The sequence below is a fragment of the Oreochromis niloticus genome, linkage group LG11 (genome assembly GCF_001858045.2).
Source record: "Oreochromis niloticus isolate F11D_XX linkage group LG11, O_niloticus_UMD_NMBU, whole genome shotgun sequence".
NCBI lineage: Eukaryota > Metazoa > Chordata > Actinopteri > Cichliformes > Cichlidae > Oreochromis > Oreochromis niloticus.
In genome coordinates, this window is record NC_031976.2 from 23,768,326 (window position 1) to 23,793,763 (window position 25,438).

Genomic DNA, 25,438 nt, shown 5'->3' on the forward strand with positions numbered 1-25,438 from the left:
ATTGTCATTAATTATTACAAAGTCCAAACTGCTGAATTAAAGCAGTTGTTTAAAACATAATTAATATTCATGGGGCCGTGGGTGCACAGCTTGAAGTGGACTAAAAAGTCTCTTATCGTTCCCATTATTATTTTAACAAAAATATAACAACTTAGTATTCAAAGGCCACACTCCCCGCAAGTGTTTGACTTTTATGAACTGTTGAAACCTCATGAGAGGAGTTTGTGTTGAATGTAAAGTTACCCCTTGTTAAATTAAATATTTCAGAGCTGTTTAAATTCTATTAGTAAGCGCAGCAGCACATTTTAATTAGGTTTAAATCTAAGCAGAATAGACCGATGCGGTGCAATACATGAAAGGGTTTTGGGGTTTTTTTATAAGTAAGAAAGTTTACCCTTCAGTCAGGAGCGTGTCACTGATTTTGACAGCACCTTCATGCCTTTCACGTTACAGACCTCTGTGATTTATTTCTTATGGGGGTCGTTCAGTGTGTCCGCTTAAGCAAAAGTCTCCCCTGCCATCATTGCATTGTGTGAATGAGCATACCAGAGATGACCGCAGTGAGAAACGAGCTCACATATTTGTGATTGCTGATGACTTTTAATAAATTAAGACGATCTAGAGATCCCTGGTGTGCGCTGGAATTTCTGTTGGATGACAGTTTCTGAGTTATTCTTCCTTTAGCGCAGCGTCCAGGCAGATGAATGACTGCACAGCTGTGCGGGCCCATCATCTGCTCATTTACAACGCTGAATGTGTGAGGTCAAAACGCCTTTTGTGTGTGATTTCACTCAGTTTGCCTGTTTTACTCTTCTAGTATATGTGCTGAACTTTATTGAACAAGTCTCATTGTTCGAATGATCCAAACCATCCCTTTACAACAATCTTTAAATCACAAACTGTTTAGACATAGCTCTGTTTTTAAAATTTATTTAATTACACATTTCTTCTCTCACACTAGTTTCTCAGTCTCATCCAGCCTCTCTGCGTCTTCCTCCTCTCTTCAGCTTGTGGTCTGGACTTTGACATGGAGAAAGGTTTCCCCCCAGCACAGGAGGAGCCTCCTCCCTACCCCGGGTCCCCTCCTTACCCTTCCCTGTCTCCGCCCGTGTCTCCCCCGATGCCCCCCAGCGTCCCCCACTATGCCGAGGCAGACATCGTGAGCTTGCAGGGTGTCAGCGGCAACAACACCTACGCTGTTCCGGCCTTGGCCTCTTCAAGCCCCGGAGCTGATGCCGCCCCGCTGCCAGAGCTGCCACGCCAGTGTCTCATCTTCAAGGAGAAGCTCGGGGAGGGGCAGTTTGGAGAGGTGAGAAATGAGATGAAAAGTAACTCCAGTGGGTAGAAGGGTGAGTGTGCTGTAACAATGCCTGCCTTTTTCATTTTTTGGGTGAAAGGTACACCTGTGTGAAATCGAGAGCCCTCAGGACCTTCCTACCCTGGAGTTCCCCTTCAATGTGAGAAAAGGTCGCCCCCTTCTGGTAGCTGTGAAGATACTGCGCCCAGACGCCTCCAAGAACGCCAGGTCTGTAGCATCATGTGCAGCCTGGACTCTGGCTTCAGTGTGATTCACAATTTTTCTTTCTGTTATCACACCCTAACTCGTCTTTCACACTTCCTCCTGAGGTCCTTGAAGCTAATTAGTTTCTTAATTATCAAGGAGTATTTAGTGGTCATTTGAACACAAATCATTGGATATTCTCAGGTTCCCTGTTTTATTTGAAGCGTTAACCTTTAGTAGAAGTTTGTTGCCATTTTTGTAAACCAAACCGTGTTCTTTTCTTGTACAAATCACTCACAAGTCACTCGCTGGTGACAGCGAACTGATTACTGCGTCTCTCTTTGATCTCTGTGGATCAAAAGATAATTAAGAGAATTCAACTGTTTATTTGATGCTTATCACTGTGCAGACATCTCTCCCTGTCTGTGACCTCTAATGACATGTTTCTGTCTTGGACCTAATTGTAGATTTTTTTGGCCATATGTGCACACACTAGGTGAGGTTTCTGGGTGTCTGTAGACTTGTAGATGTTTGACTCCCTTCACCTGCTGCTTGTTTACTCCGGCTCTCCCGGAGTTTTGCTCTGAGCAGATTAAATCAGCACGTGTGAGCTTATGTTCAGGGAACATCTCCCCACAGATTTATATTTGAGGTTAGTGAGAGCCAGAGCTACACAAACATATTGAGCAGCAAAAACAAATCAATGAAGTGAAAAGTGTGGAAAGCCACAAGGAGCTGCAGGCTGAAGGTGTTGATTATTGACCACAGGGGGGGATCGGCAACCTCCTCACTTTACCCAGAGTTAACATTAAAAATGTTGTTTGATAGGATTTTAATATTTAAGTATGCTTTTTTTTTTTTTACAGTAAGCCTGAGAAGGAATTGTTTGTCTTTTTTATCTCTGATGTAACTTCTTCTTCTCACCTCGACAGGAACGACTTCCTGAAAGAGGTGAAGATCCTGTCTCGCTTGAAGGACCCGAACATAATCAGGCTGCTGGGGGTGTGTGTGAGCAGTGATCCGCTCTGCATGGTCACCGAATACATGGAGTGTGGAGACTTGAACCAGTATTTGTCCCAGCGAGTGCTTCTGGACAAAACTGGGCCTTCACACAATACGCCAACCATCAGGTAGGACATGCGAACAAATGTACACACATACTTAAAAACACACACAGACACACACAAAGCAACAGTTTTTATCTGTAATTTCCTTCGTCTAGTTACCCAGCGCTCATCTCCATGGCCAGCCAGATTGCGTCAGGAATGAAGTTCCTCTCCTCGCTTAACTTCGTGCACCGAGATCTGGCCACGCGTAACTGTCTGGTTGGGGGTGAGAGGGGCGAGAGCGGAGAGGACCGAGGCGGAGAGCGCCACATCAAGATCGCCGACTTCGGCATGAGCAGGAACTTGTACGCTGGAGACTACTACAGGATCCAGGGCAGGGCCGTGCTGCCAATACGCTGGATGGCCTGGGAGTGCATACTCATGGTGAGAGCACAGGAATGTTGTCTTTATATTGGATTAGTTGCTCACTTTGACACAACCCCCCTGATGGAGGCAAACGTGGCGATGACTGTTCTTTTTATACAGTTTCTTAGACCACATTTGACTGCAGTGGTTAAGTTTGACTTGCAGTTATGGGGCTTCAGTTTACTAATGTTTCCTAAACGCATCATACACATGCAGTCTCCAGGTGAGAAAGCACAACACAGAGCTTCATTATCCCTTTGACGGCAAGTAAATCATATTTGATTCAGGAATTTTTGAGGCCTCTACATCATCAGTGTACATGGGAGGGGTTTTCCCCTAATTTATACAATCAAACATATACAGTGCTACTGTGAGATACATTAAAACTCATATATGGAAACTGATATTTAATTTATTTATCAGAAAGTTCCATAAAAATTCAAGAAATTCGAATTTTCTGGCTTTTTAGGGTTAAATTAACTTAATGATGATAACAGGCTGGGTTTTTCCAGACAATGAATGATCACAGAAAGACAGCCGTACAGATGTGCGTGTAGGTCCATCTCCCTTACATACAGAAGAGTGCTCAGCTGTCCACCTTGGGGAAACACCGGTAACAGAGCATAAAGGTTAGCCAAAATAGAAACAGGAAATTACCGGCCAAATGTGAAATGTCTCAAATATCCCATCAATAAATTTTGAAGAACAGATCCACAAGCTGAGCAGAGATGATACACTGTGATAGTAATACTGATGATTACTTTTACAGTAATGGAGTTTATGATAATGAAGGTGACTGTGTTGGTGTCTGATCACAGGGTAAGTTCACCACGGCGAGCGATGTGTGGGCGTTCGGAGTCACTCTGTGGGAGATGCTGAGCGTTTGTCAGGAGCAGCCGTATTCCACCCTCACGGATGAGCAAGTCATCGACAATGCTGGCGAGTTCTTCAGAGACCAGGGCAGACAGGTACATCTCACACGCAAACACACTAAAACAAACTGAAGCAGCATCCATCCATTTTCTTAACTGTTTGTCCCATTCACGGCCCCACCACCTCTTTAACATGTTTTTACTGTTTAGTAATCATATGCTGAAATATCACTTTCAAACTGTGAACTTAATTGGGATTTGAGCAGACCTGAAAAATTTAAAAAAAGCACAGCCTGCTCAAACTGTATCAAATGACTGATTTCATGTAAGGTTGCAAACAAGGCCACCTTGCAGAAGAAGCTTCACGGGGTGGCTGGACTAAGCCTTAGAGGTAGGAGCTCAGACATCTGGAGGGATCTTAGCGTAGATCTGCTCTGCATGTTGAAAGGAGCTACTTGAGGTTGTTCAGGCATCTGGTTAAGAAGCCTCCTGGGCGCCTCCCTTTAGAGGTTTTTTCACGAATGCCCAACTGGGAAGAGACCTCGGGGTAAACCTAGAACCTGCTGGAGAGATTACATATCTTGCCTGACCTGTGGATGCCTTCAGATCTCCCAGGAGGAACTGGAAAGTGAGGCTGGGGAGAAGGACGCCTGGAAAACCCTGCTTAGGATACTGCCACAACAACCTGACTTTGGATAAGTGGATAAGATAATGAAAGGATTGATGGATGATTTTAAATGAACAAAACATGCGTTTGCTGATGCTATAGTGCTGGCTTTTACAGAACTGAAATTCTGCTTGGATCCTTTTATGTCCCAGTGATTTATTAAATAACAGTGGGATGTTTGGTATTATTATTTAATTTATTTATTTATTTTTGTTTCAGAAGAACCCAAAAAACATTCAGTATCATAGTTGTATGAGAATATTCATCAGATATGTTCTTCATACAGTTCTTAACTCCCATAAAGACATGCTTTGATGACCCTCTTCGCCCTCACTAACTTCTGTCACTTTGTTCTGAAACGTGACAGAAACCACTCAGTTCAGAAAAGAGGACATGGGTTAAATAGTCCTCACTTTGTGTTTGTTGGATTTTTTTAGAATATATAAAGTTTCCACTGTAACTGTTTTTCCTCCGTCTGCACATTTAGACAAATATAAAGATGTGAGTCTGCTGTGTGCTGATTTTTACACAGTTGTCCTATTATTATTTTTTTTCAATATTTGATTAATCATACAAGTTTTTATCATTTCCATCTCTTTTCTTGAATTCTTCCACACATTTCCACTTTAGCTTATTTAATTTTTTTATAAAGTGATTTGAAAGTATAAACTCATCAGATATCTGGCGCCCCCTAGTGGTCGTTCATTGGGCCAAATCTTTTCCTTGAATTTAAAAGGGTAAAACTGCATGCACTGGTGAAGTTAGAATACACTTTTATGATTCACATAATTCCTAAACAAGTTAAAAAATCCACAGGCTAAAAATATAAGTTGCACTCCAGATTAAATCAAAATAAGAGAAAACTCATAACTTTTGCATATGTTTAAAAGAGAGGATTTTTGTCACGTGTGGAAACGATATACTATATAACAAAGCAATGCCACTGATCTCTAATCTCGTCATGCATCTTTCCCCCTCTCCCTCTCGCAGGTGTATCTGAGCAGGCCGGCCGTGTGTCCTCAGGGTCTCTACGAGCTCATGTTGAGCTGCTGGAACAGAGACTGCAAGGTCCGCCCATCTTTCGCTTACATCCACTCCTTTCTTACGGAGGACGCCATGAACATGGTGTAAAGTAAAGCAGAGGAGCAGAATAAGAAGAAAAGGCTTGTGCGTTCATGCATACTTCCCACAGTGGGAAGACGTGGTGGTGGCTACACATACGGGGCAGACGAAAAGGGAGACCGGGTTGCTCGCTTTTATATTTTGTACTTTTTGGGTGGATGGGGCTGAGAGACCGCTGGTTCGGTTTTAATTCCACATCAGACCCCAAAGACAAAGCTAACTTCCTCTTAACATAGTTTAAGCTACATTTCTCGCGGGTGGTGGTGGTACTGGTGGTGGGTGCGGTCTGCATAGCATCTAATTTCTTCTCAGCTAAACAATCATGGAGGGTTTCGGTGACGGTGATTATGTGCTGTAGAGTTAAGGAGCTCAGTTACAGGAAACACTCTGTAAACGTAGGAAATCAGGAGCTAGGCAGTTATGAAGTTTAATGATTGTTTTTTTTCAGCATCTCCACACAGGATGACAGGTGTGGGTCACATGACTCGCAAAGTTTTAAGAGAATGCCTCATGTCTAGAGAAGAAACACACACAAACACACACACACAGACAGGGATTGTGTCAGTACTTATAGTATGTATAAATTACTGCACACAGACATGGCTGATGGCTGAGCTAGAACCTCAGTGATGGATTTCATTTTTATCTCAGCCCGTTATCCGTACGTAGCGACCCACGTCCAGAGTTGTCAGTTTTAGTGGACTAATGTGAAATGATGTGGACCAGACAACAGCAGCCCTCTTTCTGCAATGTGATCAAGTCAACGCCAACGTCGTAGTCAAAAACCCCAAAAAAGAAATATTTGAACTTCATCTTTGAGCCACAGTTTAAAAAAACAAAAAACAAAACAGGTTGTATGAACTTCTCTAACCTGAGAAAAAGGTGCAGAAGAGGAGACCCTGCTACACCTTTGCTGCTCCCACAAACTGGAACAGCTTTTCCAAGCAGATGTAACACCAGCCAGGCGGTGGACGGGACTTCAGATGCGCCTGCTCGGGTGTTTTGGCTGTGACTCATCAAAAAGGAAAGACTTTTTTTTTTTAATTCCAAAAACCAGCTGCACTTTAAACCCTTCACGAATCCCCGGCTGTGATGAAACTCGTCTCTGTGATGATTCCTCTTTGATGTGGATTCTAATGCTTTTTTTTTTTTTTTTTGCAAAGTGAGATTGAAGCGAATCACAGAAACAGGACAAAACCTGCTTTTTTAAAATCCTCTCCAACACAGCGTCGCCAAACCATTAGATGTAAAATATTCTATTTTGTAAATGGAATGGCATCCTCAGTTACTTTCATTTTAAATGTGTGACAACCTTCTGTTCATTTTTTTTTAATGCGCTGACATGTTTAGTCGTCCAGTAATCTGTTTCCATTCATCCTCATGTCTCACTGTAATCGTTGTTCAGAAGGATATTATGTGTAGTATCCGATATTAAGCGGGTCATTCCATGGAAAGTAATCAGTGCCTCCCACCTGAGCCCATCAGAACCAGCAGATATTTTTGTACAAAAAAATGTGACATGCATGCTTATACTGTACATACTTCATACTATGAATATTTTCCAAATAATAGGAACTCAAAGTACATAGGTGAGGGTTCAGATGTTATGCTTTTTATTTTAAATTCTTGTTTTAGCATTTTCAAGACCTCCAAACGTTAAAAGTGCAGGGAATAGCTACACGACGTTGTCAAGCCTGAGAAAAATCGATTCCAACTGTCGAAATCTGAGGTAAAAAACTTTGTTTAGTGATCCAGGCCCAGAACGCAGCAGTGAACACTAGTGTCAAGGCATTTGGATGAGTAAAGTGAGTAAAAGGAACATGTCATCCTGTGCCAAAACAAAACAGCAGAGAAAAAAGAACTTTCATCTGTTATAACCACATGTTTATATGAGCCTTGAAACATTACCCACAGTCCACTTTTTGTTTCTTCCTGTGAGAAAATAGACAAAGCATCCAGGCTACTTATCATTATATCTGTTTCTCTATAGCATACAGATTATATGGGTGTAGTCTTGCTTTACAGCTATGATTGATCCAGCACCCCTATAGTCCACTTGACTGAGCAGGCAACGTGTGTGTCAAAGACTGGAGTCCTCATCAGTGTCGAATCAAACCTGCGTTTCATTCTACCTTCACTCACTCACACGTTCTTATCAAATAAATACAAAAAGTTAAACTAAATTAAAAATAAAAACATTTATCTTCTACCACTTGTTCAATTGAGGGTCGATATAGGGTAAAAGTAGGGTATAGCCTGGACGGATTGCCAGTCTGTTGCAGGGCTAACAGAGAGACAACCACTCATGCTCACATTCGCACCTATTGCCAATTCGGGCTTACCCGAACCCACACTCGTCTTTGAACTGCGGGAGAAAACCAGAGAGGGGAGAGAACATGCAAACTCTGCACAAAGTTCATCTTAAAATTGGTTATAGAAAAAATGTGCCAAGTAAATACGAGGTATTTCCTCCAGGTTGTGACGGCGGGGGTTTATTAATAATAATTTAATATTTACATCAAAACTAAAATATGTTTTTCAGCCATTTCATCTGTCTCTTTTACTTAAGGGGCTCAAAAAATTCAGAAAAAAAGAACACAAAATAAGCACCAAGTTTTAACCAACTCTTAAAATATTTATGGTATGAATGTAATATTTTGCATGATTTTTGTTAAATAGAATTATTGTACCAAAAATATATTGATTCAGAGGGGATCAGGTGGAAACTTTTTACACATATATATATATATATATATATATATATATATATAGATATATATATATTTGGTTGACTTTATATTGAATGACCCAGTCTGACTGCGGTAGAATCAGTGCATCTACCTTACCGACAGTGCAGCACTGTAAATCAGTCCTGATCAACATCATGAAGTAACAAATTCACCGGTGGTGAATGGTTGTGCCATACGAGTCCTTTTTGATACACTGTAGTTTAACTAAACCCATATTTTTTTATATATACTATACGTACTTAGGCTCTCCTTGTTGTCTGGTTTTTGTCCCGTTCTGTCTAAAGCTGAAAATCACAGTATGTACATATTTTAAGGACAGAATTACAATTTCATTTAATAATATATAGAAAACTCTGTCCCATCTGGGGGTCTTCTGTGTCTGTGTAGAACGCTTGCTACGTTGATGCTCTTGTAATTCACTGTGTTGTCTATTTTTGTAGATGTTTTAATAAAGTTAATCTTTTCAAAATCAGTGTGTGCTTGTTATTGTTTACATCTGTCAAAAAAAGATCAAAAGGATTCATCGATTGAAATATATTTTATTATAAGTCTAACATAGATGATGTTTAATATTTGATACAAGCAGCCAACTTTCACACTATATCAACAAAGGTTGAAAATGCAACATTAAAAAAAGAAGAAGTATTAGTCACTAGAAAGCACCAAAGGAGACAGGCGGATTCTGGCTTTCGTCCTCAAAAGTAACAAACTGGCTTAAGATCAGTTTGATATGAGGAACTGTTCCCTGATGAGTTTAACTAGTCTTAAACTGATGACTGAGGAGTTAAACCAGGCACTTGGTTGCACAATGCAGAGAGTGATTCTAAAAAAATCCGACTACTTTAAAGCAGGAAAAAGACAAGACAAGGCGACTAAACTCAAAGCAGCACGCATAACGAAGCAGTAGGCTGAGCTACTTAGTGATGGTCCTTCTTTACTTATGACAGCTGTATAAAAAGGCAGTTACAGTGAAGAAGAAAACAGAGAAAGGTTCAACATACTTTCATTGGCTTTAACAGGAAATCTAACCAAACCATAAGTTGTTCCAACCACCCACTTCCTCCCTCCTCCTTTCAAGACACAAAGAAACTCCTCCCACTTGCAGTTCCAGCCGATAACATTGTTGCCAACAATGTAATCCATTACTACAAAGAGACTCTGTATCTCATTGTACAACTGTACAGTGACAATAAAGGCATTCTATTCTATTCTATACTATTCTAGACTCACATATGTCTTTTTGCAATGAACTAGTAGACAAAGAAGAGACATTCGGTCTTTTGTGATTAGTACATAAAAATATTAACAACATTTCAACACACAAAACTCTGAGGTGATTTGATAAACGCTCTCAGCAAGATTTCAGTCAGCCAACTAGTGGTCTAAATGTAGAATGTACATTGCGCTAACGTTCGGTTTTTAGGGTCTGACTTGGTCAGAACCTCATTCTCTCGTGCTCAGAGCCTCCAGGTGAATGATCAGATTTAATAAAGGGGTGTGTAGCAGTGGCAGAAGTGTAGCAGCATACTCAGTTGGGCTCCCTGAAAGTGTATGTTTTGCATTATTTGATTAATTTAAAGGCACAGAAAGAAAATAGAATAAGGCTATAAAGCTTTTCCTAAATTTTCATATTAAAAAGTAAAAAAAACAAACAAACAAACAAACGTAATAGTTCATTGACCTAGTCCCTAAAAACTGGGCTTCTATGTATTAGCTGAGGCTTTTGCCAGCCAAAGACAGAAGCTGTGCAGTCGCTGTATCACGTGAGGCTGGTTGCAATGTGACCTGCAGCATGAAGCACAGCAGCACAGCTCAGGGACATGAAAAGAAAACCACACAACAGGGGAAGAAAAACTCAGTCTTGTTTAGACTGGGGGAAGGACGAGTGAAAAGCATGCTTTCACACAGACAATGAGAAAGGTTTACAGTGTTTACAAGTCAGTACAGTCGTTACAGGTACGAGGAGATGTGGAGCTCTTTGTCTAAATATTGTTGACACCTCTCCTGATTACTCTTCTCAATGCCCCCGGGTGGTCTTCCCTCCAGCCTGCAAGGTCAAAAACACAAATATGAATGAAATAACACGTGTACTCGTTTTAAAGTCTGTTACGAAGCCTATTTGATGCATTTCATGCAAACTGCACCTGGGAGATGTCGATTCCAGTGAGTTTTTCTACAGCGTTCGGCAGCTTGGTCATGATGTCCAACACTTCTCCAGCAAGTTTGGAGGCTCCTACATCTGCGCCACCGCTGGAAACCATGGTGATCTTCTGTGTCGCTGACAGTGGCTTGCTGATTTCCTCTGCCATCTGCAGAACAAGAAAGATCAGAATTAGTACACTGAAGGAGCGTGATATGCGTGCGCCTTCAAAGTGTACCATCTGTGAGCTAAGAAGCACGCTAGTCAGCTAATTTTTCTGAAAACTGAACAAAGAATAACGATTTCAAAGAGAAATCTCAAAGGTTTAAAGCAACAATGTATCAAGCTTTGTGATATAAAGGTATATAATTAATATACCTTTTATGAATAACAGTTGAGTTGTGATTGCTGAAATTTGGTTAAAAATATTTTAAAATCTTAAAAAAAAGGAAAAAAAAGAATTTTTGCAAAATTTTTATGTAAAGGGAAGTAAAATAAAATCAACATTAAGGACTAGCTCTGATGAAAATGGGTTGAAAGGCTAATATAAAAAACAATATTCATGATATTTTTATCCATCAGAGTCAAACTGACCAGTGGCAGTTTCTCCAGCAGCATGTCCACCATGGCTCCTTCTTTGTACTGCTTGAAGGCCTCTGCCTTCTTGCTCATCTGCTCGGCCTCAGCACGGCCCTTAGCCTCCACGGCAAAAGCCTCTGCCTCGCCCTTCATCTGCATGACGACACACAGAGCAGAAAAGACTGTGATAAGAGTGACGATGGCAGTAGTCTCATGAAGCAGGAGAGAAAAGAATGCCACATTATATGATGCAAAGTCACAGAAGGAAAGGTGACGAGAAAATAAACAGTAGGAAAAAACAGTGACAGAAAAGAGGGGCGGTTCTCACTTTGATGGACTCTGCCTCAGCCTCAGCTTCCATGATGAGCTGCAGGCTGCAGTAGTAAGGGAAAAAAAAAAGAATGAGTTTTTTGTTGTTCAGTTCAAACTATACAGAAGCAACATTATGATTTAGTGCTCACCGCTGGGCCTCAGCCAACTTCTCCAGTCGGTATTTCTCAGCTTCTGCAGGTTTCTTAACCTTGGCCTCCAGCTCCTTCTCCTTGCGTATGATCTCCTGGTCCTGCAGAGTAATCTGCTGCGTACGCTCCACCACTTGAATCTGCATCTTCTCCTCTTCGATGCGCTGCTTGGTCTTGGCCACCTGAAATGGAAATTCCAACAATTCTCAGCTTACCATCAATAAAAACACAACATTTTGGACTTGGCCAGGCATTATGATGAGTGTACCTGAAGCTGATAGGCCATTTCTGACTCTGCCTTTTTGGCGTTGACCTCAATGTCATAAGCTGCTTTCTTCAGCTCATAGTCTCGCTGGGCTTTCGCCATTTCAATCTCATTCTTGTACTGAGCGGACACCTTCTCCTGCATTGCGTGTGCCTCCTGAAAATGAACAGTACAGGACAGAAAGACAAATTTGGTACTGCTCATCAGCATTATCTTGTCATTGCATGTCATTGTCCCATCTTTCTCCCCTCTCCCCAACCAGTCTATGCAGATGGCTGCTCCCTGAGCTTAGTTCTATTGGAGGTTTCTTCCTGTTTAAGGGAGTTTTTCCTTCCCACTGTCACCAAAGCGCTTGCTCATAGGGGATCATATGATTGTTGGGGTTTTCTCTGTTTTCTTTGCATTATTGTAGGGTCTTCACTTTACAATATAAAGCGCCTTGAGGCAACTATTGTTGTGTTGTTGTGGCGCTATCTAGATAAAACTGAATTGAAATGAACTGAACTGAACAGGCAGAGTGACATTGATGATTATTTACCTTAATGACAGCATCTCGTTTGTATTGAGCCTCTCCAATCCTGGCATCCTTCTGCACCTGAGCTGTTCTGGCTTTACCCAGCGAGTGGAGGTAGTCCTGTAGGAGAGACAGAAAGAATGAGAGAAAGTGACAACCGACTACCAGAGAGCCTTATTCAGGCATTGAAAAGCAAAGTAGTACATCAGACAAACGAGTAATGTCGTTACCACAGAAGCACTTAGGCCTCATTTATGTCTACTGGGATGGCTCCAGGCTGGGAGTCGGGTGAGTCAATATCAATCACTTAAGAACATTACAGTAACAGAGGAAATCATACAAGACTAAACGCTTTGAAAACCTACATATTTCTAATGAATTTAGTCCATCAGCAGTTGGCTTTTTTGGGAGGCAATTTTTTGCATTTATTTGCTTATTTTTAGTTGTCTGTCACAGATCCCGCATATTATAACTCGACCATGCATCGTTTCCGGTTGTACCAAATATAATGCTCTGATAGAATATTCAAGATCTCATGGTAGATAAGCTGTCTGTTGACCCCAACACACGTTACAGGTTTTCCACGCAAAGCTTGCCATATTTAAAACAAAATCCTATTTTTCCTATACATGCACATTCAATCACCCACTGAGGAACTGACAATGGCCACCTGGAAAGGTTTAGCATATCCCAATGCCAATTTGTGACCTTACAGCGTATTTTGTGATGTTTTTACAGTCGGAGTCTTGTCACCAGGGTTGGAAGAAGAAGAACTCAACAGACTTGGCATACCTGATCGTCATGAACATCTTTCAGCGTGTAGCTGACGACACCAATCCCCATGTTGACCAGGTCAGAGGAGGCTACTTTAAAGACCTGCTCAGAAAACTTCTTACGATCCTGGTAGATCTCCTGCACACACACACAAAGATTTGTACATGTGAAGTTACATAATGTTAAAAAAAAGAAAAAAAAAGGCATGCCCTGTGCTAGTACTGAAAAATAAACATTATAATTTTGTGCATAAAAGTTCTGCAAAATGTATTTTAGGGCCTCAATGAACCAACCTCTACAGTCAGGTGGGCAATGATGGCTCTCTGGTGTCCCTCCAGTGTCTCCAATGCAATCTGAGCAATCTCAGCCTCAGACTTTCCCATGAACATCTGACAGGCAGCCGCCAACATCTCCTTGTTCTGGCCCTGGATCTTCACCTGGAAAAAAAACACAGGTTAATGCAAACTCATTAAGACACTGCTATGAATCCTCCATAATGCTTCCTGTGTGGCCCGTGCTACAGACAGACAGATGTTTATTTCACCATGAAGAAAATGGTTTATAACCTTTATAGCCTAAGATCCAGCAAATCATTCTTGTCTTCTGTGGAGTGCATGTGACATGTCAAGCATAAACTGTGCAGTCCTACAAATTTATGAGTCCTACTGTACTGTGAAAAGGAAATCCTTTCTAGCGATGCCACACTTGTGGGGATTTGACTAACAGACAACATGGCCTGTTTTTACAGCTTCCACATTTTATGGCAGCAAGTGAGGATGTGATACATGTTTTGCAGATATTGTTTTTCTATTGCTAAGGGTGAAATTGTTTCTTCAATATGAGATTCTTGAGTTTAATTTACCAGGATTTCAAAAAGTACCGTAATTTTAACCATTTCAAAATGAAACTTTTAATCAGTGGGACTTACTAAATGTGTTTTCAACCCATGTTGGTACTTCAGGGAGCAGAGGGCTGAGTGTGGCAGAGAGGATTTTACTCAGAATTGTAGAAGTGGACTCAGACTTATTGCTTTCAGAGCAGGAGGAGGGAAAATATTGGAGCAGGAAGTTGAGAGCTCAGGAGGAGGACACAGCAGCTTTTCCGGAGCCTGAAAAGTCTGAATTTATCAGCCAATTTGTTGGCATTGTAAAAAAGGGGAAACAGACACACGCGCGCATGTGTGTAAATGAAACTCATACCCCTAGCCCTAAACCTAATCATAACCTAATTGTAACCCTGACACAAAAAACACATTTTGAGCCTCAAAGATTTACCACACACACACACACACACACACACACACACACACACACAGACAGTGCATAATCAGCTAAAAGTTATTAAACTATTTACTCTGTTGATTTACATAACCAATAATATACTGCTAAAAGCTAATTAAACTGTACCTCGCCTTGAACCTTTTTTTACTAATTCAGTTTTAATCATAATGAGATTCACTTGAAACTGTTTTTGAGCATGAAACATGAAAACAGGACACTGCCCACAACCACCAAGACCAGTGTGCTTGTGATTACAATAAACACTAAATACACAACCAGGTTTTAAAAAACAAATGTCAGCGCAAACAAACCAGAGGGAGATGCTCATCTCTGAAGGCAGGCTTAAAACTAAAAACAGTCCTTAGTATTATCCATGTGCATAGCATGACTTAGATACTCTAGGATCAGAATATACTGTATCCAATTTATAGCTAGTTCAGTTAGTTGAGACAAAATCTTCAAAATTAGGCAGTTCATCAAAGTAGCTACCTTTGGTAGGTGAGACCTCTTTTAAATGAAGACCAACAAAGCTTCAGCTGCAGATGATTCACTGGACAAGCTGGTGTTCCAGTGGTTTAGGCCAATAAAACCAAATCCCGCAGCTTCTGAGCCCTAGCTTATACATTGCTTTTCCACAATAGACTTTGGGTGTCATCATTTTGCCTCATGTCAAACTCCTCAAATGCTGGTAGGGCTGTGCGATATGACCAAAATCTCATATCCCGATATAAGAATTCTATCGTCCGATAACGATATAAATCACAAAAATGTAACATTTTCTGTAAATTCTGTGAATTTCGGGCAGCTCGTCTTGCGGGAAGTGTTTCCAGCTGTGCGTCATGTAGCTGGAGTCCAGTGTTTTAACCGATGCATGAAACTATACATTTTTAGACATAAGTTGTAACGGCCGCCGTTTTCTTTGTATTTATTACACAGCGTGCTGCGGGGCAAAGCCTGTTCTAACGTTTGAGTCTAAGGTTTATTTTTTAGCACCTGGCGGCTCTTTTTTACTTCTCATCCGCAAATAATCTGCTCTTTCACGTGATTCAGTTTATTTTGAAAAGTCTCAACAGGATCTTGAGCTTTATTGTGAAAGGTTTATGTGGAACATAAACAAGCGGACACGCGATGCTGTTACCATCGTTGTTGCTAACCACAACGCATAAAAACAGGCGCTTGTCTGTCTGTAGTGTGGTTATATAAAATATAAGAGAAAGAGAGAACTTTAAGAAATTAATATAGCCACTACAGTGACCATCAAAACGATGAAAAAATATTGCCGTAAACAGTTTATTTTGCGACACCACGAAACAAACGATAGTGTAAAATGAAACGATAGACGTTTTTATATCGTCATCCGATATATATCGTTATATCGAACAGCCCTAAATGCTGGCATGTCCTCTTTTGAGCTTTTCCCTTCCTACTCATTCATCTGGCTTTCCTACACCTCATCATCCAACAGCACGACTATGATCCCTTTCGACGATTCACTTTCACTGATGATTGAATTTCTTTCTGATTACACTACATGTGCAGACTTTACTTCCTCATTGAGGTGTGCGCCGACAGCAGCACAAACTTGAAACTACAGAAAAAGTGGATCAAATTTAATGTTGACTTAAAAATGATGGATAATACTTTCATTATTCTCTTTGTGAGAGCTGATTTTAAAGGCAGTTTTGTGCCATGTGACATCTAAATATTCCCAATCCGTTGTAACTTCAAATTCTGGAAAAAGTTCTCAAAGCATACCTGCGCAATGCCGGTGACAGAGATAGGGACACCATGGCGGGTGTAGACTTTGTCACTCTTCACATTTAGAGTCAGGGTGTTGAGGGTGATCCTGATTAGAGCAAAAACAAACATACAAAAAAAAAGGAAGGGTGGAACTGATGAGATTCATAAACTGAGAGCAAGGGTAACAGTAACACTGGAGAAACTAAGATTGATTCCCTGATAATGGCAAGCTTCCCTGTTGGCGGGTCTGTTTTTATTTCACACCACAATGAACTGCATAGCAATGTTGTAGCTATAAAAACTACAAAAGGGAAATTCAAATTAAAATGGGAATTACCTCTGGATCTGTTGAATACACGGCAAGACAAACACTCTTCCTCCAGCAATCATTAGAGGTGGAGAACGGCCGCAGCCTGGCAAAAGAGGGGAAACCAAACATAAACAAACCCATCCAGTAAGAGTCACTCATTCAGGAACTGATTCAAGAGAGCACAGCTGAACTTGTAACCTTTTATGACAGTGCGAGTCAGGCAATTCATCCACAACAGCTTGCACCATTGGAAAATTCCTAGCTTACTCTAAACTGTCAGCAAGTCTTGGCCAACCTTATCACAAGACACATGTGACACTTGTACACAACACTTCACTCTAACAATCCAATTCCAGGATTACTGTCTTTTGTTTATTACACTGATCTTTCTGAGCTGCAAGTTTCTAAACAACAATAAAGCTTGCAGATGCTATGGTGAGAATATTCTCATGTGTTGTTCACAGAAACAATAATGAATCCATTACCAGACACCACCATCGCTTCATTGGGTCCACATGTGTAAAACATCTTGATTCCTGATTTGAGACACACACAAAAAACTTGTGAGAAAAACAAACAAACAATGGACTTGATTTACCCTGTAAAAGTGTTTAAAGTAGAAAATAAATAAATGTATGACATGTATAAAGAGACAGGTGGACATTTAAAAAAAAATGTATCCACCAGTAAAAAACCCACTGTTCAACACACAAAATAAACATTAAGTCATTTTTATTTCAGCGTCTTATTGCTTATTTAAAAGCAATGAGTCCTATGCTGCCAACTATATATATACTCTTGTATATAACTATAATATATAACTATATATTTTATTCATATCAGTTTAAACCATTTAAACCCAATTAGGTTTCCATGTTTTCCCAGCGACCCTCGAGACTCCTCCCACTCCCAACAGCCCTAATCTTCACACGCAACTTGGACTTTCAATGCAGTAGCTGGAGCAACAAAAAAGCACATAAAGCACAAAAAGGGTACCGATAATAGCAAACAAACACGGGTCTTGGGTGTAAATTTAAAAACTTTAAAGAAAGCGATCTAACCTGCAAATTAAAATTCGCTATCTCGCTGTTTAAAGGCAGTGGATCGAGTCTGGGTCGATAACGTGGGGGTTAAAAAACTGCCCAGTGTTTACGCTACAGCTCCGTGTTAAAAAGAGCACTCCGGTTAACTTACCGTTATCCGGTCAGGTCGAAAGGAAACCTCCCTTTTTATATAAAAATTATGATAATAGTAAAATAAAGTCCGTTTTACTGGTGCGACGGTGAGGCTGAGCGTCGCTGTCCGTACTCTGTAATCAGAAAAATGTCTGAGTGGGAAGTGCTCTGCGACCACGCCCATCCTCACGCTGACAGTGACGTAAGTGTGTCTGTTGTCATCTGGCGGTTTAGAGCGACAACTGCACCTCCACCACATCTATTTATCTATCTAGCAAAGAATTTATGATATCATGATACAAGGTTATAATAGTTAACTTAAACTAAAAGAAATAAAGAAACAACTTTTGAAAAATCTAAAAACACAGAATAAATATTCTTAGTTTTAATATTTGTAATTTTGGTTAAAAACACTACAACTTGCCTGATGAGGCAATGATGAACGTGTATTGAGACATTGGATGTGTACATGGTGGTGAGTCACCCACCTTTAAAAAGTTGTTTTTTCACAGTAATACCTGTGATGATTTTCCTAAGTCTTGCCTCTGACATACACTACCAGTCAGTTTGGACACACCTTCTCATTTAACAGTTTTTCTTTTTTTTCATGACTATTTACATTCTAGATTCTCACTGAAGGTATCAAAACTATGAATGAATACATATGGAATTATGTAGTAAACAAAAAAGTGTGAAATAACTCAAAACATGTTTTATATTTTAGATTCTTCAAAATAGCCACCCTTTGCTTTGATTACTGCTTTGCACACTCTTGGCATTCTCTCGATGAGTTTCATGAGGTTGTCACCTGAAATGGTTTTCCAACAGCCTTGAAGGAGTTCCTAGAGATGCTGAGCACTTTTTGGCCTTTTTGCCTTCACTTCATCCCAAACCATCTCGAAAGGATTTACGTGGATCTTAGTGACTGTAGAGGCCAGACCATCTGTCGCAGCACTCCATCACTCCATCACTCCCCTTCTTGGTCAAATAGCTCTTACACAGCCTGGAGGTGTGTTTAGGGTCATTTTCCTGTTGAAAAATAGATGATAGTCCAACTAAATGCAAACACGATGGGACGACATGTGGCTACAGGATGCTGGATGCTACACCCCCGCAAACCATCACACCTCCTCCTCCATGCTTCACGGTGGGAGCCATGCATGTAGAGGCCATCCTTTCACCTTTTCTGCGTTGCACAAAGACACAGCGGGTGGAACCAAAGATCTCAAATTTGGACTGATCAGTCCAAAGCACAGATGTCCATTCCTTCTGTTTCTTGGCCCAAACAAATCTCTTCTGCTTGTTGCTTTTTCTTCAAGCAACCATAAAGGCCTGATTCGCACAGTCTCCTCTGAACAGTTGATGTTGAGATGTGTCTGCCACTGGAACTCTGTGTGGCATTTGTCCGGGCTCTAATCTGCGGCGCTGCTAACTTGTGATTTCTGGGGCTGGTGACTTGGATGAATTTATCCTCAGCAGCAGAGGTGATTCCCGGTTTTCCTTTCCTGGGGCAGTCCTCCTGTGAGCCAGTTTTGTCGTAGTGCTTGACGGTTTTTGTGACTGCACTTGGGGACACATTCAAAGTTTTTGCAATTCTCTGGACTGACTGACCTTCATTTCTAAAACTAATGATTTAATGATGTCATTTCTCTATACTTAGCTGATTGGTTCCTGCCATAATATGAATTCTGTCAGCTGTGTACCAACTTGATTTTGCACACCATAACTGATGGTCCCAACCCCATTAAGAAGGCAAGAAATTCCACAAATGAACCCTGACAAGACACACCCGTGAAGTGAAACCATGTCATGTGACTACATCATGAAACTCACTGAGAGAAGGCCAAGGGTGTTCAGCGCTGCCAACAAAGCAAAGGATGGCTACTTTGAGGAATTTAAAATCTAAAACATATCTAAAACACTGAAACTAATACAAACTAAACTAAAATTAAACATTTTTAAACATTTATTTAAAAAAAAAAACCAACAACAGGAAAATCCGATGTGGAAACTGACTGACTAAACAGAAACAGAGAAACAAAACATCAAAATGAAATTAAAAAAAACATACAAATGAGAAAACACAAAATTTTAATAACTATGTCAAGGTATTAAATTAAGCTTTTTGCATTGTGTTTTGTTGTATTATTTTTTATTTTTTATTATTTTTATAGTATTATTTATTGTTATTTATTTATTTATTTATTTCTATTTTCTATTCTATTTTTCTGTCTCCCTCTGTTATAGACTGGTAACCACTCCAAGGTGATCCCTAATTTTTGACAGGGATAGGCCACAACACCCCGAAATAGTAGTTATGAAAGGGATGAATAGATCTTTTATTCTTTTTTTCCTTTGATGTTATTTGATTCTACGGTACGTTTCTTTACGTTTTGCTTGGGAAATGTAAAATAGGTGCAAGGATTTACTGAAACATGTAAAAATATATGGCAATAAAGTATACATGGAAAAAATTATATTTGTAAAATTTAACCTGTTTTAAATCAATATTTGGTATGATTACCTTTTTTCTTCACAGCCTGAACTCTCTTATGCAAAGGTCTTGTAATTTCTTTAAGTAGTCTTCAGGAATAGTTTTTCAGGCTTCAAAGCTCTTTTTTGGATGTTGGCTGTGGATGATCTCACACTGCTTCAGTATTGTTGAGGTCGGAGCTCTGGGGAGACAAATCCATGACTAATATTATTAAATGGTAACTGTTTTTCTGTCTAGCTATGCGTTTACTGCATTGGCAGCTAGTTTGGGATCATTTTTATGCTAAAAAATGAAGCTGTGAGGTCGTATTGCATGGTGGGTCAAAATCCGATGGTACTTTTCTTTGTTCATAATTCAATCGATTTTGTCAGGATCTCCAAAACCACTGACTGCAGTGCAGCTCCAAACCATGACAGAGCCTCCACCATGTTTCACAGATGGCTGTAGACACTCTTTGTTGTACCTCTTTTATGACCTACTCTGCACATACTAACAAAAATTTGAACCAAAGTTTCAAATGTGGATTCAAATTCTAAAAGACCTGTTGCCCCTGCTTTCCAGTCCAGTTCTTGTGTAATTTGGCATTTTTACCTGATCCTTTTTTCTCCATTTCCCCTTCTTGACAGCCATCCTTCCACTGAGACCATTTCTGTCCAGACTTCAGCCAAGAGTAAGCGATTAGCTGAGGGTCTGGATCTCTCAGGTCCCATGTTAGGCTGCCAATATAATTCTCCTATTTCTTAAGAACATGATTTTAAAATATTGTTCATGTGCTGTGTATTGTTTTTAGGCCTACTACTTCTTTTTTTGCCATCTAATTGACCAGTTCTGTCACTTTTTCAAAGAACACACTGCACACCATGCCGAGATATGCCAAGATTTCAGGTATTAGCTTTTTGAGATTCAAATTGTTGGTGTAAAATATTATTTTATGCCCATAAAACTGTGTTGTCTTTGGGACATTTCATAGATTTGACTGAAGAAAAGTGAACAAATTATATGTTTTTGTAACGGGCTGCTAGTAACAAAGTGCCCAAGGTTGTCTGTTAAGTGTCGACACAACACTGGTTCATTCCTTGAGTAAGCTGCCGTTTTGATTAATCTAGTCTATGTTGTTCACCATTTTGGCTGCTGTAACACATGATTTTTCTTACATTTGTAATTTAAGTATAATAAGTATATTTTATCTTAAATTGATTAACAACATACCTGGACAGGTCTAAACATTTACTTGGAACAAAGGGACATTCACTCATTTGGAGCTAATTAAAAAATAACATCAGAATCAAATTACTAATATTTTTCCATCATCATATCATCTATACTACTTTTCCAAATAACTGATAACTGTAATGGAAGTACTGTACACTGGTATGTGTTATGTACAGTATTCAGAGATGAGAGTAATAATTTGCACAATAAAGCCACAGTGATAGAGATTCTTATATCCAAAGGTGGGGAACAAAATCTAAACTATTTTAAAGATTATAAAAATTAAAACAAGTTAATAGTCCAGCTACATTTAGTGTTTCTCATTTGCCTTGATAAAGTTATCAAATACACCTTAATTTTTGCAATACTGCAAGTGCATTTTTCTATACAATATAATATACGGAGAGCAACATGTGAGGAATAACCTGCAAAACCCATAACTTGTTCATAATCCTTAGTTTGTCTCTTAAATGTAAATATTAACTACCATGAATATTCCATGGCTGTCAAAGTGGCAAATACTTTTGCCACTAATTATAAACATATAGTCTATGGTTTAAAAAGAAGATGAAGAATTCTTAGCCATGTAATCTGTGTAACAGGCAATGCTGTGTATTCTGAATTCAGACTATTTGTGCAAGAGCAGCTGGTATGTGCAAGCTGTTGCCCCTGTAAATGTTTATCTAAGCACATTTGCACTTGTTGATAAATTGTGTGTCGGTTAAGCCCATTACTTCCACTAGTGGGCAGTGTTTACCATTGCTTGAATTAAGACGTGACAAAATACCCAATCCTAAATTTTCAAATACCAACAAAGGCATCAGTTAAGCAGACTCTATTGATGAATTTAATAAAATGTGGGCTTTAGAGGTGTTTCCAGATACAGGAACTGTCACACCTGAAATATGATTGGACAAGAGTACTGTTAGTGTCAAAGTGTCCAGAGCCATTGAATGACAGTATAAATGTGACTAGACCAACTTATTAACTTTATTCATGGATTTTACTGAAGTACACTTTTAAAGTACTTTTACTGCATATAAGCATCGGTGCTTTTTACTTCTGCTCTGTTATAGTTTGGATAAAAATTTTGTACTTTGTAGACAGGGTAACACTTTATAATATGGCCTTTGACTAAGGGCTTAATTGCCCTCTAATTAAATGGAAATTCAATGTATTTTATGTAATTATATTTACCTGCAAATCCTTAAAGGTAGATACACTAGAAGAAGGGCTTAACAAGTCAGGTTTTTAGAGCAAACAAAGAAATAATTACACTGTAAGTAAATATAAGTAGTCTCTAAGTAAATTAAAGTAATGTGTTGGTAAATGTAAGTAGTCTGTAAGTAATTTTAAGTAGTGCCTAAATTCTGGGTATTTTACAGAAAATGAAACACAGATTACACTGTAATGACTACCGCATAAACAATTTTAAGTACTACTTTCTTGGTAATTTTGTGGAAGCACAAAAAATATTTCCCCATCTTATATTCTATGTACACTGTACTTTTTCAGGGCGCAGGCCATATTATGGGGTGGCTCCATCATTATAATCTCACATAAGCCTGCAAATTTTGCATAAGTAGGCTATTGATTTCCTTTACTCATTTCAGTTATTACCAGCAAAATAGTTGCATGTTTAATCATCTGGGAATTTACCCAGATTTATTTATTTATTTAGACAGAGATCCTGACCCCACCCCCCCCCAATGTTCAGCACAAAGTTACGCCGATGGGTACATAATGGATATTAAATAAAGAGGTAAAACAATAAGATGTAAAATGGCAAAGTTAAACTACTCCATATTGCAGCTCACACCCCAAAAACTTATTTACAATGTGAGATCAGGAAATATTAATATTTTTGTGAAACATTACAGTCAAATTGCTCGCTACTTAAAATTACATATGCAGAATGTACATTTATTGTGTTGTTTTTGTTTCCTGTAAAAACCTGATTTGTTACCCCCTTATTCTAGTGTGCTGACCCTTAAGTATTGGTAAGTAAAAATATTTACATTGTAAATTCAAATAAAATACATATTAAACATATTAAAATTGTATGTAATTACAGCAGAATTTTGCTCTTAGTCACAGGCTGTATTATAAAACGCTACTATACTGCATACATTTGTGTTAAAGTTTTAGTTACTTATTCGTTTGCAGCTTTTAAAATATATATTTTCTCATCGGGGCATATTATTATGGACCAGCTACCCGGCCTGGTGACAATATAATGGTGATATACATATTAATAAATCAGTAATGATGAATGATCCGATTAGAAAATGTATATGATTCTGAAAGGGGGCATTGTGCACGAGTACTTTTAGTCATTGTTTTATACTATTATGTAAGCAGAATTATTACTTTTAGCCAAGTAAGAGACCTAAATACTTGTTTGATCACTTTGTGATACAGATATTAAATTATTAAAAAAAACAACAACACATTTTTCAGGCTCTTGTGCAGTGCCACTTTTCCCATAATATCATCAAGAAATATCTTTCCTGTAAGTGTCCAAGCAGTCAAGGGATGTACAGGCACAGGTATAATTTTCAAAATATGTGTTTTAATATACCCCCAAAAGACAAAAATAATCTCAAAAACACATAATAAAGAAAATAAGTTACTCTGAGAAAGAGGTACATCCATGAAACAGACCTCTACTCAAAGCTACTGCTTAACAACTGAGAGAAAGTTTGACTTATATACTAGTGGAGTGAGCCATTTTAAATTCAAAGGCAGACACCACAATAACTACATTTAATATAAAGAAACAACACGGTCACAACAGGCAGTTCACTCCCTTTGATTAGTCTCTGTATTTAATCCAGCTCCACCCTCAGCCTCCTCTTTTACTCAAACAAAGAAGGATGGAAGCAGCCTGCAGGTAACTCAAAAAATAGAGAAAAATAATAATACAATTTTATGTATATAATGGTTTCTGGTACAGTATATGTGGTTGCTAGTACAGTGTTCAGTGCAATCAGTGGTGTCAGTAGTGTCATAATGTGTAATAAAAATAGATTAAACAAATGAATCGAACTCACTTTTGGCATTACAACTTTAACGACTGCTTAATTAACTTAAATGTTAGAATGTAAGATTTAAGGTTTTACACTCCCACCTCAGGAGTATCTCCACATGGAGTCTGAACAAATATTATCAAATTATTTCAAGTGTGTGGTTGCTGGTACGACCATCACACATCTATTTTCTTAATTGCTTGTGCAAGTCAGGGATGCAGGGGGCCGTAGAATATCCCAGCTGCAGGGTGAAAAGCAGGATACACCCTACACTGTAAAAACATATATTTTAATTTTAAAATGGTACATAGCATTTTTACAGATTCATTGCAGGGCTAAGTAACTGTTAATCTAAAGTGAAGCTAAATTTGATTGCAGATGCATTCACAGCTAGTAACAATTATGCTTAGTCATTTACCCAAATGTGCTGAAAGTGTTCTTTCTGTCTTGAACAAGGAAGAAAATAGAGAATAGAACCAATGCAATGGAGGAAAAATATCAATAAAGTGTGCCATTTTCTAAAGATCTGTCAAGACTGTTTCATAGCCTATACACATTAGTATTCTTTAGAAGCAGTGTTTAGATTATTTTCTGCAGTCCATTGCCAAACATATATATATTTGCTCCTGTTTTCCTGACATCATCTGCTGAGAGCTTGGATCAGAGGCCTGGCACACCCTTCCTACACAATAATTCCTACCCTTTTCACGTTGTCTTGTGGTGGCTAATAAGTACAGCAATGCACACATATGTAAACTATATGTAAGGTATTGCAGCTCGTTTGAACATGAAGCTAGAGAAAGGCATCAACATTGTTTCAGCAGCTAGTCCTGATAAACCGGCTGACCCCATCTTGTCCCCATTTCATCTGTTTCCTCTGCAGAAGCAGATACAGTAATGGGTTGTCGTCATCCTCTGGTAGCTAAAACAACTGTAATGTATCTTTCTGGCATTTTTTTCCAGACACCAGCTGGTAACATTCTGGTCAATCCATATATCTAATTTCCACTCCCAGATCTGCAGCTGTGAGGCTCCTCCTCCTCCGTGCTACTCCGCTCAGCCAATCCCCGTCTGCGGCAGC

The 25,438-nt window shown here is 39.3% G+C and overlaps 2 protein-coding genes across 6 annotated transcripts in view; one reads left to right on the forward strand and one right to left on the reverse strand.

The window, feature by feature from the left end:
- Nucleotides 1-8,856, forward strand: part of ddr1 (discoidin domain receptor tyrosine kinase 1) — a 49,912-nt gene extending 41,056 nt beyond the window's left edge. For all 5 annotated transcript variants that reach the window (XM_005455497.4, XM_019364807.2, XM_005455496.4 and 2 more), the window contains 6 exons: nt 1,008-1,309; nt 1,398-1,525; nt 2,434-2,631; nt 2,724-2,991; nt 3,792-3,941; nt 5,503-8,856. In XM_005455497.4, the coding sequence (XP_005455554.1) occupies nt 1,008-1,309; nt 1,398-1,525; nt 2,434-2,631; nt 2,724-2,991; nt 3,792-3,941; nt 5,503-5,643 (1,187 nt within the window). In that variant the 3' untranslated portion in view covers nt 5,644-8,856. The remainder of the gene's footprint in view (nt 1-1,007; nt 1,310-1,397; nt 1,526-2,433; nt 2,632-2,723; nt 2,992-3,791; nt 3,942-5,502) is intronic.
- Nucleotides 8,857-8,907: 51 nt separating this feature from the next.
- On the reverse strand, nt 8,908-17,797 carry flot1b (flotillin 1b). The gene is made up of 13 exons (XM_005455499.4): nt 17,642-17,797; nt 16,933-16,983; nt 16,475-16,550; nt 16,153-16,243; nt 13,411-13,554; nt 13,136-13,255; nt 12,368-12,463; nt 11,833-11,985; nt 11,565-11,746; nt 11,432-11,477; nt 11,119-11,256; nt 10,529-10,693; nt 8,908-10,431 (listed from the first exon to the last, which is right to left on the reverse strand). Exons 2-13 carry the CDS (start codon nt 16,973-16,975, stop codon nt 10,402-10,404), a joined length of 1,284 nt encoding a protein of 427 aa, XP_005455556.1. The 5' UTR covers nt 16,976-16,983; nt 17,642-17,797; the 3' UTR covers nt 8,908-10,401.
- Between the last annotated feature and the right edge of the window lie 7,641 nt (nt 17,798-25,438).